The sequence below is a fragment of the Thermobia domestica genome, chromosome 3 (assembly GCF_964235325.1).
Source record: "Thermobia domestica chromosome 3, izTheDome1.hap1.1, whole genome shotgun sequence".
In the NCBI taxonomy this organism is placed as follows: domain Eukaryota; kingdom Metazoa; phylum Arthropoda; class Insecta; order Zygentoma; family Lepismatidae; genus Thermobia; species Thermobia domestica.
Genome location: NC_137456.1, coordinates 280,794,674 through 280,812,058, shown reverse-complemented (window position 1 = coordinate 280,812,058; position 17,385 = coordinate 280,794,674). Strand labels below are relative to the sequence as shown.

The 17,385-nt window shown below is 36.7% G+C and overlaps 1 protein-coding gene across 7 annotated transcripts in view; it reads right to left on the bottom strand.

The window, feature by feature from the left end:
- ATP8A (ATPase phospholipid transporting 8A1) overlaps window positions 1–6,369 on the bottom strand; it is a 777,495-nt gene extending 771,126 nt beyond the window's left edge. For 4 of the 7 annotated variants that reach the window (XM_081752481.1, XM_081752477.1, XM_081752478.1 and 1 more), the window contains exon 1: window positions 6,194–6,345. In XM_081752481.1, coding sequence (XP_081608607.1) covers window positions 6,194–6,199 — 6 coding nt within the window. In that variant the 5' untranslated portion in view covers window positions 6,200–6,345. Of the gene's footprint in view, window positions 1–6,193 lie in introns of all 7 variants that reach the window. The other 3 variants (XM_081752482.1, XM_081752479.1, XM_081752486.1) reach the window with 3 other exon arrangements.
- Window positions 6,370–17,385: the final 11,016 nt, after the last annotated feature.

Genomic DNA, 17,385 nt, shown 5'->3' with positions numbered 1-17,385 from the left:
TGGGTTTACTCGTGGTAATCCTGTTTCCCTTAAACAGCTCCAGTTCATTATTTCCAGTTCCAGTTCACTCATCATCCGTTTCCTTTGAAATTCTACAGCGTATAATATTAAAAATCTCTTTAATCTAACATCCAACTACTATACCTTTTAGACTAAAAGGGCTCCTTCGTGGCTAAGCAGTTCGCGTACTCACCTCTGGCATGGAGGACCCGGGTTCGTTTCCCGGCGGGAGCTCATGCGGTTCGGATTTCACGTTAATCAATAGGTCCACGTCTCATATAGCCTAGCTGCTAAAAGGAACGCTAAACTCAAAATCAACTTAACTCAACCTTTTAGATTAAATAACGAAAGTAAATGAATACCAAATAATTGACGAAAAGGCAGAAACCGAAGAAACACACGGATACGAGTTCTGCACCACAAAGGTACTTGATCTAGAATCGAAACGGAAACCCAACACACAGAAGTGAGCGCTCTACTATTGAGTCACACGTGAGTCAAACAGTTCTTTCCTTTGGTTCTAGTTATCACATAGCAATACCCGCTAATCTTATTGCTAACGCGCGCTCCTTTGGTGCACAATGTCTCGGGTTTGATTCCCGGTGGGGAATGTCTTGAAATTTTAGTGCATTTCGGTGATTCCAATCCCACCTTAAATTCTATATCCATGTCTCATATAGCATCAGTGCTGAAAAGGGGCTGAGTCTTAACAGCAACTGACCAACCAATCCAGTTATCACGTAAATTCTGTTTAATTTGTTACCCTTATGATGCCCACCTTGGTCCGTGCGGATTCCAGGCCTCAATATATTCACATATTTTCTGTTTGTTTCGTTTTCTTATCTATTACTCAGGGCATCTCTTTTTAATATGTTTTCAATTCACTCATTACTTTAGTTGTTGTGCGCTTTTGAATTTAAAAATTATAAGAACATTTAGCACACCTGAACAAGTAGGGCATGAACGAAGCAATATAAAAGATCCGGTGAAGTGACTTTTAAAACCATGGTTAAATAATGAAAGAAATATAATCATAGAGAACTATATCACAAGCACCGAGGTCACCAAAGAGTTGCTTGTTCAGAGAAAAACAGATAAATAGTTATTGATACAATGGGAAGTTGCAATAGGAACATCCCAAGGGAAATGGTTAAAATGCGTGAGCGATCAGAAAATATGTCACTCTTGTGCTTTGACACATGCGAGCTATGTTTCGAAGAAAAATTGATCAATCCTGTTGTCTTCAATGTATCATAATACGACCATAGTTCCCAAAAAGAACAAACGGGACATTACCAAAACGTATAATGAAGCTAAGTCGGGTGTTAATACACTAGACCGTCTCTGCAGATTCTATACCGTACGTGCAAAAGAGAAATGAGACGTTGGTCTAAGGTTGTTTTTTCAATGTAATTGGTTATGGAGGAAATGTTTCGATAATGCTTTTGCAGTCGAAGTTCCTACAATATGATGCTATTAGAAATGAAAAGACAAGAATATTCCTGAAGAACTTTTGCGACAATTGTTGGAAAAGGAAGTCCAGAGGCATCTTGAAAATCTCCTGTGCATAAAAAGTAGTCAAACAAGCTATTACTACGACTGGTATTGTCAAAGACATTAAATGACGTTCTTGAAGACCCATGACAAGTAGCAGAGATGCGGATGTATTAATTGTGGTAATCCAGCTTTCTTAAAACGACTGAAAAATCTGCGTAACATATAAATAAATAATAGTAAATAAATAATAAATATATATATATATATATATATATATATATACTTTATTTTATTTATAGTATAGTAAATAAAAGTAGGTAACTGTATTTAAACAATATAATAACAACAAAAACTAATGAAAAATAGCCTATTCACAATATTATTGATTGGGGTCCATACAGACTCCAGGTTGGTATTAACCCTTTAAGAGGAAATTTTCAATAGTAGTTTATCACGTGTTTGTTAACAAAAAATTGGCTACTTTTCCGTTTTAATCCTTTTTACCTTGCCACTGAGGAAGGAACCAGCTGAGAGTTCCGAAACGTCAAAATCTTTAAATATTTCAAGAGAGGATTCATTGGTAAGTAGCCATTTTTTTTTTTTTTTTTTTGTTAATTTTGAATATTCCCTCATGCGCCCATGAAATTATAATCTTTTTCCACCAAAAATGCTGGATTGGCGCTCATATGAAAGAACAAGGATTAAATTACAAAATGCAATTCTTGACTTAGTGTTTTTAAAGTCATGCAAGATATCTCCTTTCCGTTTTAAACCTTTTTACCTTGCCACTGAGGAAGGAACCAGAAACGAAACGTCAAAATCTTTAAATTTTTCAAGAGAGGATTCATTGGTAAGTAGCCATTTTTTTTGTTAATTTTGAATATTCCCCCATGCGCCCATGAAATTATAATCTTTTTCCACCAAAAATGCTGGATTGGCGCTCATATGAAAGTACAAGGATTAAATTACAAAATGCAATTCTTGACTTAGTGTTTTTAAAGTCATGCAAGATACCTCCTTTCCGTTTTAAACCTTTTTACCTTGCCACTGAGGAAGGAACCAGCTGAGAGTTCCGAAACGTCAAAATCTTTAAATATTTCAAGAGAGGATTCATTGGTAAGTAGCCAATTTTTTGTTAATTTTGAATATCCCCCCACGCGCCCATGTAATTATAAGTAGGAACGTTGTCAGTTGCTTTCTCCCAACTTCACGCGTACAAGCGGTCTACACAAAGAGAACAATGAAAACAGGCTTCAAAATCGCTGAAAAGTGGTTTACATAATAATAGTTATATCGGCCGTGACGTTTATAAGCGGTCCACCGTTATAGGAGTTGACGTAAACTTAGAAAGGCTGCCATCATAGGGTTAATCAGTTCATTTGCTCCTCATCTATCCAGATGCCACAAAATTAGATCTTGCACTGGAACCCTGCCGTGGGTTTTAACATTATAATTATTACGAAGTAGCCTTAATAGCTAAGTCCTCTATTGCCCTTTATTTGTTATAAGCTGACATTGGGTTAAACTTTATTAAGCATCTGATCAACTTTGGGTTAAGATGTTTCACTCATTTTATTTGTAATTTCCAGTATGTCCAGTGAAAATACTTGTAAGACGTTCGAATTATTAGTTTCTGATTTGACATTTCTGAGTGGTAGCCATAATAATTGTACTTATATATATTTTTGTGGTTATGATTTATTTTATGAAGATTTCCGTATGTGGATTTACGATATTAATATCGATGTTTCTACGGTAACATGTGAATTAAACAATCAACTCTTAAACGTGTTTGCTTAAAGTAGGCTGCTTTTAAGTTCCCAATTAATTTTGTTTAGCAGCTACTTTTGTGTGATGAATTTCTTGAAGGATGTTACATCTAGTGTCAGTAAACTAATTCTTGATATGAAATTACCTAACATAAAGGTAAGAGTAAATTTATTGGTGCAATAGAACATGCAAATTATGGATTTTTTGTGATGTTGTCAATCAGTAGACTTGGAGTTGACGTTGCTTCAATGTTGGTATTTAAAAAAGAAAGAAAAATTATAATAAATGAACGGTGAATTTAAATTTCTAGTTATGATATATTCCTCAATATATTTTTTAAATTAAATAACATTATAGCTGTGTTCTAGTTAGAATACGTTTGTTTATTTTGTCGAATTCGTTCATTAGGTTGACTACAATATACGCATACCATGTAAACATTAGAATGACTTTTGGGGCATTAGTTTTCAACATTAAAGTTACAACTAAGTCTGGTTGGTTTACTTTTGTTTTCCATCTATCTAAATTATTGCAAAAATAGATCAACATTTTAGGCAAAGGCATATTTTATAAATTTGCTAATTCGCAGTTAATTTTCTATTGAATTATGTTGTTCCCATTTACTGCTCCGATTACTTTCATTTGTTTATGTGATTCATCATGTAATTAAAATACTTGTAATCAGGGCAGTGAATCAAAAACACTAAATCGTGTCAGACATAAACAATAACTGTTCTTCAGTTTCCTCGTGGAATAATACTCCACCCCTAATATTTTTCTGGGTTAAATTCCAAAGTTGGTCATCCATTTCTAGCAAAATTTTGAAAATATACCGGGATGAAATGAATAACTTGTTCGTTTGTGTGCTTGATAATATATAAAGAGAACGAGTTGTGTTTATTTTTTATTTATTTTTCATGTATATACATAAGCGGTTTTAAATATAGAACTATTTGGCAAGCGGACGGAATCACTTGGCGCAAGGTTACCGCAATGTAGGATTCTGGGAAAGTAATGAAGATTTGTATTGTAAACATAGCTGTAGACACGTTGTCCTGGAGGTGAGGTAACAATAATACAATCTGAGAAACAATGAGCTGATAATCCGAAAAAATTATTAATAATATGTGAAATCCATCGCTTAATATATCTAAGAATACATTTCAGAAAGTAAGATAAGCAAATAATTGTAAAGAAACGAAAGAAAGTTACACTTTTCAATGTAACGTAAATAATATAACCAATCTTTCTGTTAACCCGCTTTCACTCGCCATCGCTCGCTCGGCGTCACTATGTGAATTGAGTATTAAGGTTTGATCAAGTAAATCAAAGTAAAAAATGTCGATTTTTAAATTTTGGTCAATTTTTTTATGCTTTTGGCCCAAACCTAGGCAGATGACAAAACTTCGGAATGAAAATTGAAATGAAATTTTTGAGTTCTACGTCCCACGGTTATGTCGGTTAGGCTAAATGAGACGGTGATGAGGAGAGATGAATGAAATGGTGGAATGAAGAAAGTGGGAGGAAACGGGAGAACCCCGAGAAAACCCACGCACACGGTGTTTGCCCACCACAAAGTTCACTTGGCGGGAGCAGGGTTTGAACCCGGGACCCCAAGCACCAGAGATGAACGCTCTACCACTGAGCCACCGCGGCCCAAAACTTTGGAATGAATGCTTTCTGTTATACATAGGCCTAATTTGTATTTTTTTTAAAAGATGCTCTCATATTTACAGACATCAGGTTAAATTATAATTGCTAACCTATTACATAAAAGCGAATGTGAGTTTCTGCATGATCTATGAGTCCATAACTACTGAACCAATTGAAACGATTATTAGGTTACTCACCAAAAAACGTTCCCTCCAAACTATTTCAATGTATTTCATATGCTCAGTAAATACAACCGAAATGATTATGAACCTTAGGTCTCCAAGGACTTTATCTGAAATCGATTGAAAAACATAACGAAAAAGAAGCGAAGGGTCATAATTTGTGCGAAACATTGAGTGGTGACATGTAAAAATAATCAGAAATGACTGATACTAGTATCCAATTAAAAATTTTCATGGTCGCCGAGATGACCAGTGACATTTCTGGTATCATTTAAGTTAAAATTTAGCTCCCATGAGATTAGAGGTGCGAAGAGGGTAACATGTAAAAGTAACCGAAAACGACCGTCCAAGACAATAGTCTCTACCGAAAGTTCTAATACAGTAGGAAGTATAGGGAATTAACTTCACAACACACGTCCCAGTTGCGCATCAATAAGCAGGACCGCTTTAAAAGGATGTAGTAGAGTAGGACAGCATTGAGTGGAATAGATGGGGTCGGGTTAGCTTTGGGTTAGGAAAGTTTGTATTCATTTTGTTTAAATTAATCGACTGTAATTTCTGTTTAAGAATATCAGATGGACCGGGAACTGTGAAGTTCAGTCTTTTTAGGAACCAAAACACTAATTTCAGTTTCCACTTAATTTCCGTAATCCTGCTAATATAAATTACACGTGACAGGTTATCAGAAAGGCACACAACGAACACAAATTTCATGATTTATACTGAATACGCATCAGTAAGAATGTTACTTTCATTCGTCACTGCAGAATGTTTTCATTTTGATCGATATTGCCCTGCACTAAATTTTAGGGAATATTACGACGAAGCCGGCTTCTCTTATTTAATCGAACTCAGGTAGAAAAACAAATCTTCACGATAATAGTCAATAGTTTAAGACATCATTAACATGCGTTTCTCATCCGAATCTTCATAATCTGATATGTTCTTAGACTTTTCTCATAACCGAAAACTTCATTACAAGGAAGGTAAACAGTAGATCAGGTGAGAACATATAAACAACGTCGTAGAAACTTTTAACAATTAAAATGACTAAAAGATAAAGCTGTCATTAAAAAATTTTTAACACTTACCATCATGTACAGAATGTAGATTGAAATGATGCCTCATGCCTATTTATCATCTCACATGTAAACAATCAAATTTTCATTTATTTTTAATGCACGTTACTATTTTTTTTCTGCACATAATATTTTTTGCGTTCCTACCATGATGCATTGCAACGGAACAATTGACGTTTATCAAGCGAAGAAATAAATGAAAGTTAGCCTGCGCTGATTATGTTTATGTTTTACGTTTACGACATGTCTGATTTACCGGGAAAAAAGTAAAACTCATATTTCCTCAAGTTATACAAGTAATGTTTTATGACTTATTACGAAAATAATTTACTCGTTTATTTAATTTGCTTAAAATTTATTAAAAGAATTCTCATCAAGCCAATTATATTGATACCATCATTCATCAAATTCCATTCAGTCGGGGAGCACAGTACTGTATCGTATTTTTTTTTTTTTTCTGGAATTCTCTTGTTTCTTCTCATATTATCATTTCAGCAATTCGTTCGCAACCATTCACTCTCATTTCTCCGTTCCCTTTAGTGTACAAGGATATACGTGAGACATAAAACTGGAAGGGATCAGAGAAAGTCGCTAAATAACACATCTACACAAATCGTATTACAATACATAATATACGGGACAAAAAAAAGTGACTTAACCAGGGGCACACCCTCGGGGGATCCACCGGCTAGAGACCTGCACGGGCCGAATTTTTCGGCCCGAGCCCAATCCAGCCCGAACGAACCTAGGCCCGGCCCGGCCCGATAAATTTTTAAAATTCTTGGCCCAAGCCCAGCCCGGGCACGATAAATTTTAAAAGTTTTTGGCCCGACCCCGGCCCGATAAATCTTTTTAAAAATTAGCCCCAATCTTTCTCAAAATTTAGTACTAAATTTGACCTAACCCTCAGAAACATGTTCTAAACTCTGGTTCACAACCTGACGCTTGCCTCCCGAATGGTACCATTGCCTCCTAGAACTTTGCCTGCCATCGAGAGAACAAAAACTCCATTCCCTGTAACAAAAATCTAACATAATTGATTTTTAGCATAAAGCGAAGATGGCAATATTGGTTAGCGACAGGCAAAACATTCCCACCCCTTCTTGTTATATTTTGAGTTCAGTGAAGGTCAAGGTCAGAGCTCAATTTCCCGCATAATGCCTGCAATTCTGTATAGTGAAAGTGGAGCCGCTTAGCAATACTCAAACTGTAAATAGCTATTGCATTCTTTGTAACATTTTTCACGGACACACCTCTTCAACGTTTGGCTTTATTCCAATTATCGTTTAACGAAAGTCAATAATTATTAAAGAATTGCAATTAATCGGCCCCAGCCCGGCCCGACCTGAAGAGCAATCAGTGTCGGCCATCCCAAGCCCGGCCCGGCCCAAAGAGATAACAGTGTCGGCCCGCCCAAGCCCGGCCCAGTCCAAAGAAGTAGCAGAGTCGGCCCGCCCAAGCCCGGCCCGTGCAGGTCTCTACCACCGGCTTCGTATCTACTCCCAAACCTTCTTAAGAGACCTCATCACAACGAAATTAAAATACCGCTAATTTTACAGTAATTATGTGATATCTTTAAATAGATAAAAGATAATCGGAATGTGGAGCAAGAGCGCCCTAGAAAATATTATTTTACATGAGATAACGTTATCATGACTCACTTATCTTCTTTTGATTCCCAGCCATTTTGAAAATTGGCATTTATTTTCACGTTTCAACAGGGCTGCAAACGGAAAGCTACTAGGTGACTCGTGATAACGGTACCTCATGCAAAATAATATTATCTAGGGCGCTCTTGTTTCACATTTCTATTATCTTTTATCTATTTGAAAATATCACATAATTACTGTAAAATTAGCGGTATTTTAATTTCGCTGTGATGAGGCCTCTTAACGTTCACTTGTCCAATAGGCCCTTTTTCAGACGCAGCCGCTGAGTTATGTCACTAGTATGTAGGGAAATATAAACCGAGCAACTGATATAGGGTGACCAGACGTACTGATTTTCGCAATATAGTACTGGTTTTCAAAGAGCTGTCCTGCGTGTTGCGAAGACGCCTAGAAAATCGAGAAATGACCGTTTTTAAAAATGTCCTGAGTTGCAGTAACTCATTTGCAATATTTTAACGTTTCATTTTTTATTCACAACATTCTGAATCACATGCACTTTTCTCCTGAATGGTGTACCGCTGTGGTTTCTAACACTCCTCGAAAGATTAGGAAAGCAGAACAATCAACAAACTATTGTTTTGCAATACGTTGTTTTTACTGAGCAAAGCTTGCCGAGATATTAGTAAGATAGGAAAGATTTCTAATTCAAGTTACGACAGTGATGCTAACAAGATAAGTAGAAGTTCTCTCGTGGCGGTCTAAATTTTCCCTCATTCCTTAAAAATAATTCCACGCTCCTAAAATTGTTTTTGTAAAAAAAAAAAAAATCTTTAGCCCTACACGAAGTATCACTGTACGTTCATAAAAATAAACCATTGTTTGTCATTCATCTAAACATTTGGAGTTGAGTTGATTTCATTCAAACTTTTGTTCAGTGCTTTTCTTTGTAATGAAAATGAACTATTAACTTCTGGTTAACGTTAAATGAAATAAGGATATGCGTACTGCCGACGCAGTAAACTATCATATACTATTATTGTCCTACTTTTCGCCTGTCAGAATCTGGCCACCCTAAACTGATAGTAAACACTGACATTTTTTTATTCTTCAACACCCACGTATTTTTCTGTATTTGGACGTGGTTACAAAACACAAGAAATATATAGAAATATGTAGCACTTAGGTACTAGTAGGATATATTATACGTAGATCCGTGGCTTTAATTCTAACCACAGTCGGTAGAACAATAGCTCAGAATTAGAGCGCTTACTTCTGGTGTGTGGGGTCCCTGATTCGATCCCCAACCAAGTAAATTTGTGATGGACATCTTTGTGTGCAAAGTGCCGCCAACTATCATCGGTCCACCGTCCCCTTTTGGCGGATAGCTGCCGAAGTGAAGGAAAACTGACTGCCGGCATCGGTCCGCTTTCGGTTCCAAGCAGAAAGCCACCGAAGCGGAAGCAAAGCGGCTGGCGTCGCGTCGTCGTAAAGTTAGATGGCAGTTGTTGTTTTCCAACCAGGCGGTGTTATAGAGACTTTTCGACGAATGACCGCTGAATGATGGTGAGAACTCGGTAACGTCCACTGGGAACTGTTCTGCCACCTGTTGTTCTCATGTTTTTTATGTGCTAGGACATAAGAACAACAGGTGGCAGCACTGTTACTCGTGTAACTGTTGTCGGACGGTTCATATGCTTACATAATTATTTTCGTGACCGATTACAACAGAACATGATGGGAGTTGAGAAAATGGACTTTTAAGCTCATGGAACAACCAAGCTTTCGGGACGCGTGCAACATTTTTTCCACCATTTCCTTGTACTGTTGGTCCTTTCGGTTTCCCAAAAACGTTTTGATGACCACAGTAAAGGCAACCCAAGCCTCTTTTTCAGTTGGAGTCATTGAACTGATGATGTCTTTGTCGGATATGAGTTTTCTAACATCAGGGCCAACAAAACCCCGCGTACTCGTAGTATTTGAGCAACAAACAGTATAGCCAGAACTACTTACCAACGTTTTACAGATCTAAGATGTAATCTTACTAAATTCGTTTTATGAACAGATTTATTATTTTTGGTTTTTCTTTGTAATCTCGTACTCTCATTCATGACACATTACGATATGTGTCAGTGATCCCCATCCGGACCAATATACATGTATTTTCATGTTTCGGGGAGCACAAATACATTTAATCTTCCATGTTCAATTTTATTTTCGTGTGATGCATTTGCAATTTAGCGATTTCCAGCTACCTGTTTGACTACATTACATTTTGATTGGGAAAAAACTTGACGTTCTAGGAAGAAACAGGGATCATTTTCGACTTCAATGCACCCAGAAGCGTAAAAATCAGCTAAACTTATGCAAACAGCTTTTTGGTTGCAGACTGTGTTATTACCTCATCCGCCATCTTGTATCTGTGTGTATGAGTATTGATGTGCCACGTAGTATAATTTCCAGGCAGCGAGACTTCCTTTACATGCTCTTGTCTACTCAATTATCGTCACAAAATGTCCGGGATCCCTAACGTCCTTTGGGGAATCCCTTGCGCCGCCATTGCACAAATCTGAAAATTGCAAATTTGGATAGAGCTGGTTAGGTAATGACGAATTTAGCGCCACCATATATATATATATATATATATATATATATATATATAGAGAGAGAGAGAGAGAGAGAGAGAGAGAGAGAGAGGGGTAATCAAATGAAAAGGTACGAAACGACACTGTGGGTATAATCGAAGTCTGTATTCAAAAGTAATCACCAGAAGCCTGAGCACAACTATCTGACTGTTTCACGAGCCGAAGGATTCCCTGTTCCAAGAATTCCTGTGGCTGTGATAGCAGCCAGCCCTCTACTGTGTCCTTCAATTCGTCGTTCGAGTTGAAGCGCTTCCCTTCAAGATGTTTTTAACGAACCACGCAGATTGAAGTCTCAGGGTGACATGTCCGGGCTGTAGGGCGGATGCTCAAGCTGCTCCCCCTTGAACTTGTCCAGTATATTTTGTGTAACCTGGGAGACATCTGAACAAACATCATCTTGGAGCATAATCATTCCCTCCATGAGCAGCATAGGTTGTTTGCTCTTGATAGACTTGTGTAGGCTACGAAATGTCTCACAGTACACGTCACTGTTAATAGGTTTTTTTTAGTGCTCGAGGAATTCGATGACTATCCGACTTCGGACGTCGAAAAAGACGGCGATCATCACATTGCCTGCTGAAGACACAGCTTTGAATTTTTTAGGGGGAGATGACACATGCTTCCATTGCATGCTGTCTCACTTTGCTTCTGGCTCGAAGTTATGGTACCAACTCTCATCACCGGCGACGATCCGTTATCCGGGGTCTTCATGATACCAGTCAGGTAGTGCAGTGATAGTCCCATACGCAGCTATTTTTGCGGTTCGCTGAGTATCTTCGGAATCCATTGCGCGCATACTTTCAGGTAACCTAACTTGTCGGGTACAGTTGTCCACACTGTTCCAACGCAGGCCCCTACCATCACTGCCAACATTCTATCAGTTTTCACCAGATTGTTCACCTTGTCGATGAATTCGGCCGTGATTACCATGTTTGCCTGGCCTGGTCTCGGGTCACCACTAAAACTCTCCTGGCTTTCACGAAAACGGGCACTCTTCTTTCTCAGTAACTTGCCGGACAAGCTCCCCCGATACAGCCAAAATCTGGCGATGCATATCGGCCGGTTTATCCCCTTCCGCAGTCAGAAATCTAATAACTCGCTGCTCTACAATCATCACATTTTTCAATGGAAACGCCGTGATTTCCTCACATGCACTGCCGCGTCAATTGGACGAAACACACAACTGCCTGATTCTCTCCTGCGTCATGTAAGAGGCGCCCGTGCATGCGCACAACCACTCCGGACACTACATTCACTTCCCTAGATGTCGAACTACGTTCTCCCAAAGTAGCGTATCCCTATTTCACCTATTTGGTTGTAAGACGTTTCGTATCTCCTTATGGATATACTCGTATGAAGACAGAAACGGTGTTTTCCCATCGTGACATTTTAAGCTTTCAAGACCAGGGCTAAAGTCAACTTAATATTACTGCTGTGAGAAGTAGATTGAAGGGATAAATGCCATAACAGTCTACTAGCATTAAATCTTAACTATATATAAATCTACATGAACTGACATAAAATAAAATTGTACTTCTGGTTGACGTGGAAAGTTGAAATTTTTCATGTTTATAGCTTTCCGAGACTAACACACAGGAAAATTGTAAAAATTGAATATTTTTAATTTTTACGGAGTCTAAAGGGGTAATGAAGAATTTCCCCACGTTATATAAATGGACTTTTTTTCAAAACCTATTAAAAAAAGGCCTATCATGATTTAGATACTTGGAATTGGAATAAAACCTTGAAATTCAGTATGCTTGTACGTTTTCGTTAGTGTTACCTTAGTAAATCAATAAAAATAAAGATTTCCAACTTTAAAATGGTTTTATGGTCAGTGATTTATCCAAAATTTTGAACTTAGGGGAATGTTAAAAAAATCTGGAGGGTGCAATCTTCATTAGGATTGTATACTATTGTCGTTTTTATAATTAGCTTTTTTTTTTTTTTTTTTGCAAACTTTAAAATTCGTTGATGCAACGAACGATTGCATTGGATTTCCTTTCTCAGCTAGAGCCAATTAGCGTCGACTTTCTCATGCTTGATGTGACGTCGAGATGAAATCGTTGGTAATTGATTGATCAACCGTTGTTGTGACGATCACAGCCGTGTAAAGGTTGATTTCCATTTAATCTTGTGTTGCGTGCTTTGCTTGAAAATTTATCTTGTCGAAATAAGTTGTTTTATTCTATTGGAACTTAAAAACAAAAATTTATTATTTAAAAAAAACAAAATAGCAAAATTTTTAATGGTGTCTTCCCGTTTTGCATAATGGCCCTCCAGCACTTTGTAGAAAATATTTTAAATGATCTTTAGGCAGAACGGGAAGTCTTTCGAGACGAGGAATTCTGTCCAGAGAGAGATTTCTTCAAGAGATTTTTTCTTTAGTAATTGTAACAGATTCTGTAAGAAGAATAAGTATTTCTTTAAGTTTTATCATAAATTTTACATCTTATTCTACTTGTTCTTCTCGGAAAAGTGACTAGATACAGTTCTGTTATTAACTGTGTTATTCACGTCTATTTCAGTAAAAATGAATGTGATTTAAAAAAAAGCTACCTGCACAGAAATGGAAAATTGATTGACTCAGTTGCAAGAAAGTCGTTTGACATTGTAGCTGAAACGAAGATAAAACAAACTTACTTCAGTCTAGTATCAAGTCATTTCACAACAAAATTTTATTGTTTTCCAGTAGTTCCCCTCCAGTAGGCTTTCAACCGCAGTACTAAAAGGTGCCACAGTTCACATGCTCAAGACATGTTTGGCCATATATTGCAAACAATGCAAAGATGCTTAAGACTATCTGACCTTACCCCCGATTATCTGACCCTTTGATTTGATTGAAACTATAAAAACATACAAGTATTTCAATGCTGATATTGATATTTTGTATTGCTGCTATTTGCATTGACAATATAAATATGAAAATAGAAGTATATATGATACTATTGCATATAGTATAGAATTATGTATACAAGACAAATCAGCTGATAAGGTGATGCCAAGAAAGAAGTTGGCTTGAGTTGATTTTAAGTTTAACGTCCCTTTCAGCAGCGAGGCTATATGAGACGTGGACCTACGGATTAACGTGGAATCCGAACCACATGAGCTCCCGCCGAGAATCAAACCCGGGTCTCCCACGCCAAAGGCTAACCGCTTAGCCACGAAGGAGCTCAATAAAGGAGTTATGATGCAGAACACTGTAACCTACCCAAGTTTCATAATAAAATGAAATTTTGTAAAGAAAATTTGTGAGATGAAGCTCCGGCTTACTGTTAAGTTGGTTATTCCTCTTGGAGTTGGAAGCACTGCATAACCTTCGGTTGGATTGCGCGAGTCGTGTCGTTCGGGATGACGTCACGTTGCAACCGAGGTTCTCGCTCTAAGCCGGAAGCTCTTCGCAGTGTATAAAATGAGGTGAGTGTGTTAGGTCCTTTGAAAAGAATAATGGGTCGTTAAATTATATTCTTTCCGTATAATCGCCTAGTTTGATTAACTTCTTTTGAAAACTATAACTGATCCTGACTATGGTTATTATTCAGATGATATCATTATTACTCAGTATATTTGGAAGTATTTATTTCTTAAAATATTGCGGAAGAAAAAAGAAAGAAAAGTAAAAATAGTTAACCGAACAGTTAATGTAAAATGGTTTTGTGTAGGCAGATTTATGCCTTAGTTAAAACATGTTGATTCTTGTTTTCCTTGATAAACTAGTTTAAAGTTACTAGTCAGGAAGTTGAATATATTGCAATTACGGAAATATTCAGGCTAGTGGAGACATTAAATGAATGATATATGTCTTAGTTCAGTTTAAAAGGGGAAAAAAAGAAATCAATAGAATTACAGTTGAGCTGTTGCTCGTAATTCATGCATATTGACCCATATTTAAGGAATCTTTTCCTCCCACATTTTCATTCCAATGAAAGCCACTAGGCAGTAACTTTGAGTTCCATACATTTTTGATGAAATTATTGTACAGGTTCGTAAATTCTATATTTGGATTCACTATTGGTTATAATATTACTTCAGAAACATTTTGTTACTTGGAAAAAATCCTTTTGGAAAAATAATTTTGCTTGCTAACGGAGATTTCTATTAATGCTATTATTGCTTGTTACAAATTGTTAAATGTTTTCTATATTTACATTTATATATCACGTTTCGGATTTGTTATAATAAAATTTTCCATTTGTTAGAAAACTTTTTACATTTACAAGTAGTTGTAGAAATTCTCCTGATTATCTTAATAGTGATACTTTGCATACAGTATAAGCCTTTTCCAGTATTGAACCTCGCACTCCACGTCGTCATTATTCTCAGCCGTGGGGGAGTGGAATTCTCCTTTCTCTCTCCTTTTAAAATTCTTATATTCTAAAGAGGGAAGTGAGGTGACGTCCGTTCTCGCAGGACTGTGGGTAGTGGGGGCTATTTAAAGGTTATATATGTGTCGTTCACCCGTTACATATATAATTTTTAAATAAAATTTTATACACTGCCCTGGAAAGGCAATTTATGCTGGCTTCGGGGTCCGGCTCGGGGAGGTCAGCAAAAGTGTTTCCCTTTATATTCTAAAATTTATGTGTATTTCTTTGGTCAAATTAACCTCTAAATTAAATATTTTCTTTATACTACGCCTTTCTTGTTGAGTTAATATAAATGTTGTATATGAATGTTGACATAAAATATTTAATACAGTGTTGCCGAGGTGGGATACAAAATTTATGGTTTAGTAGGTCATTGTGTAATAAGCAAATAATTATTGATAAGGTTGTAAAATTAATAATAATTATCCTTTTGGTTTCTTTGAGCTCAATATTTTGTGGTGTGCTTGTAAGGATGGCACTATCAAAGGAGACGCATGTAAAGTATAGATTTTCGGATTCATCAAGTTCTAGTGGGGATGAATTTCTTGGATATTCTTATGAATTTTGTAATCCTATGTTTAATAATTCAAGGCCTTCTGCCCATATTCAAGTGAATCCTCACGAACCTTTGCTAGGTGGTCAAAGTAGACCATTTCAGGATCAAAATTATAACGTGAATCCACAAAGAAATTTGGGACATAGTTCACGGTTTACGAATTCCTCGCCTAATTTAAGAGCAGGAGGGAGTCAGAGCTTTCAAAATAAGTATGGAGATCGACCATTTAATATGGCAGCTTCATTAAATTTAAATTTTGAGAAATTTGCTTCGGAAGGAATCTATAAATCTTTGTTGCATGATATTAATAGCCTATCTATAATAGATGGTACCAATACTGAGTCTACATTTCAGTTTTTATTAAAACTTGATAGTATTGTCAGAGGTAAGGGTTTGCCTTTAGATCTTGTGTTGGTAGCTTGTCTTTCTCGTACAAAAGGAGAAATGCAAGAGGTTATACAATCGTTCATTGGGGACGCTTCCCCTTGGCAAACAGTTTGTAGACATTTAGTGGTGCGATTTATTTCCACTATTGGTAGAACACAATTCATGCGACTATTTTTCTACGTTCCCATGCGGGAGGATCATTCATTATATGAGTTCGTGGATAATAAATTATCGATTATTCACGTACTTGATATGTCCTTTGATGAAGCCACCATTTGTAGTTTAATTACTAATATGGTAACGCCTTCTGCCCGTCAATTTCTAGCTGAAAGAGGTATGCCTATCGATTTAAATCAATTATATTTAGCTGCAGAACACTATGATGCTTTGCATAGGTATAGGAAAGATTATTGTAAATTACGTAATCAAGGTTGTAGCGTACGGGACTTGGTACAACCCCGTAAATCATCTTCCTTTATCGGAGCGAAGAACACAAAACAGCAAGTAGTGTTGTAATTTCGTAAACCAAGAAATTTACGAGAATAAAAATTTAGTTTCTCTAGCTATGAATTCTTTACCATCTAACTATAAAAATTTTGATAAAGCAGAATTTTATCATAACCATAATTTAGAATCTCAGTACTTAACTCAAAATAACTTAGACTTAAAACAAAATGGTAGTAAATTGAAAAAAATGTTAGCGATTCCTGTTTATATTACGGGTATGCGTTTTAAGTGCTTGATTGATACTGGGAGTACGAACTCTTATCTGGCTCGACATCTTTATGATGAACTTAGAAAAAGGTGTAAAATAAAGGCAGAAAAGGTGAACGTTCAAACGATCGGCTTGGGGAATATCCAAGTTACAGTGGATATGAGAGTAAGACTATATTTTAAAATTGGAAGACATCAATTTAGTGAAATATTCTTCATTGTGGACTCTAATGAGTTTGAACTTCTGCTTGGAAATGACTTTCACACGAAGTATGATGCTATTATAGACATTGCTGGTAATTTATATAATATAAAAGCTCGGAAGTTAGTGGTTCCTATGATCCGAGCTGATGAACTTTTGTGTGCCGAGACTTCTCTCGCTTCTGCATATACTTCTAGGAATGGGGTGAGTGGAAAGCAGCCGCCATGCGACCTTGGTTGTCCGAAAGCTACACCTCAGCCTAGATCTCTTGGTAATTCTAAACAGAGTTTCACTCCATCGACATCAGTAACCAGAGACAACGGAGTTAACACCACGTTTGACCCTGGAGTGGAATTCGTTTTTGATCAGTCCATATTGCATCCACCGGAGGAATCTCAAGGTAATTATACGGTTCCTGATCAATTATTACAATGTGATTCTAATTTACAGGAATATGTTAATAATTTGTTAACTTCCTATTCTGATGTAATCGGGAATAAAATTGGTAGAGTAAAAAATTTTACTTACAAAATTGAACTTGCCGATAAAACTCCCATTCGTTTGCAGCCTTATCAACTACCAACTCATAAGCAAAAGGAATTAGATTCTTTTATTGCCCAGCTTTTAGAAGACGATATTATAGAAGTAGATTATTCTTTCTACACATTGCCCTGTTTCTTAGTAACAAATTCAGGGGAAGCAGGCGTCTTGTAATTTCATACGGAG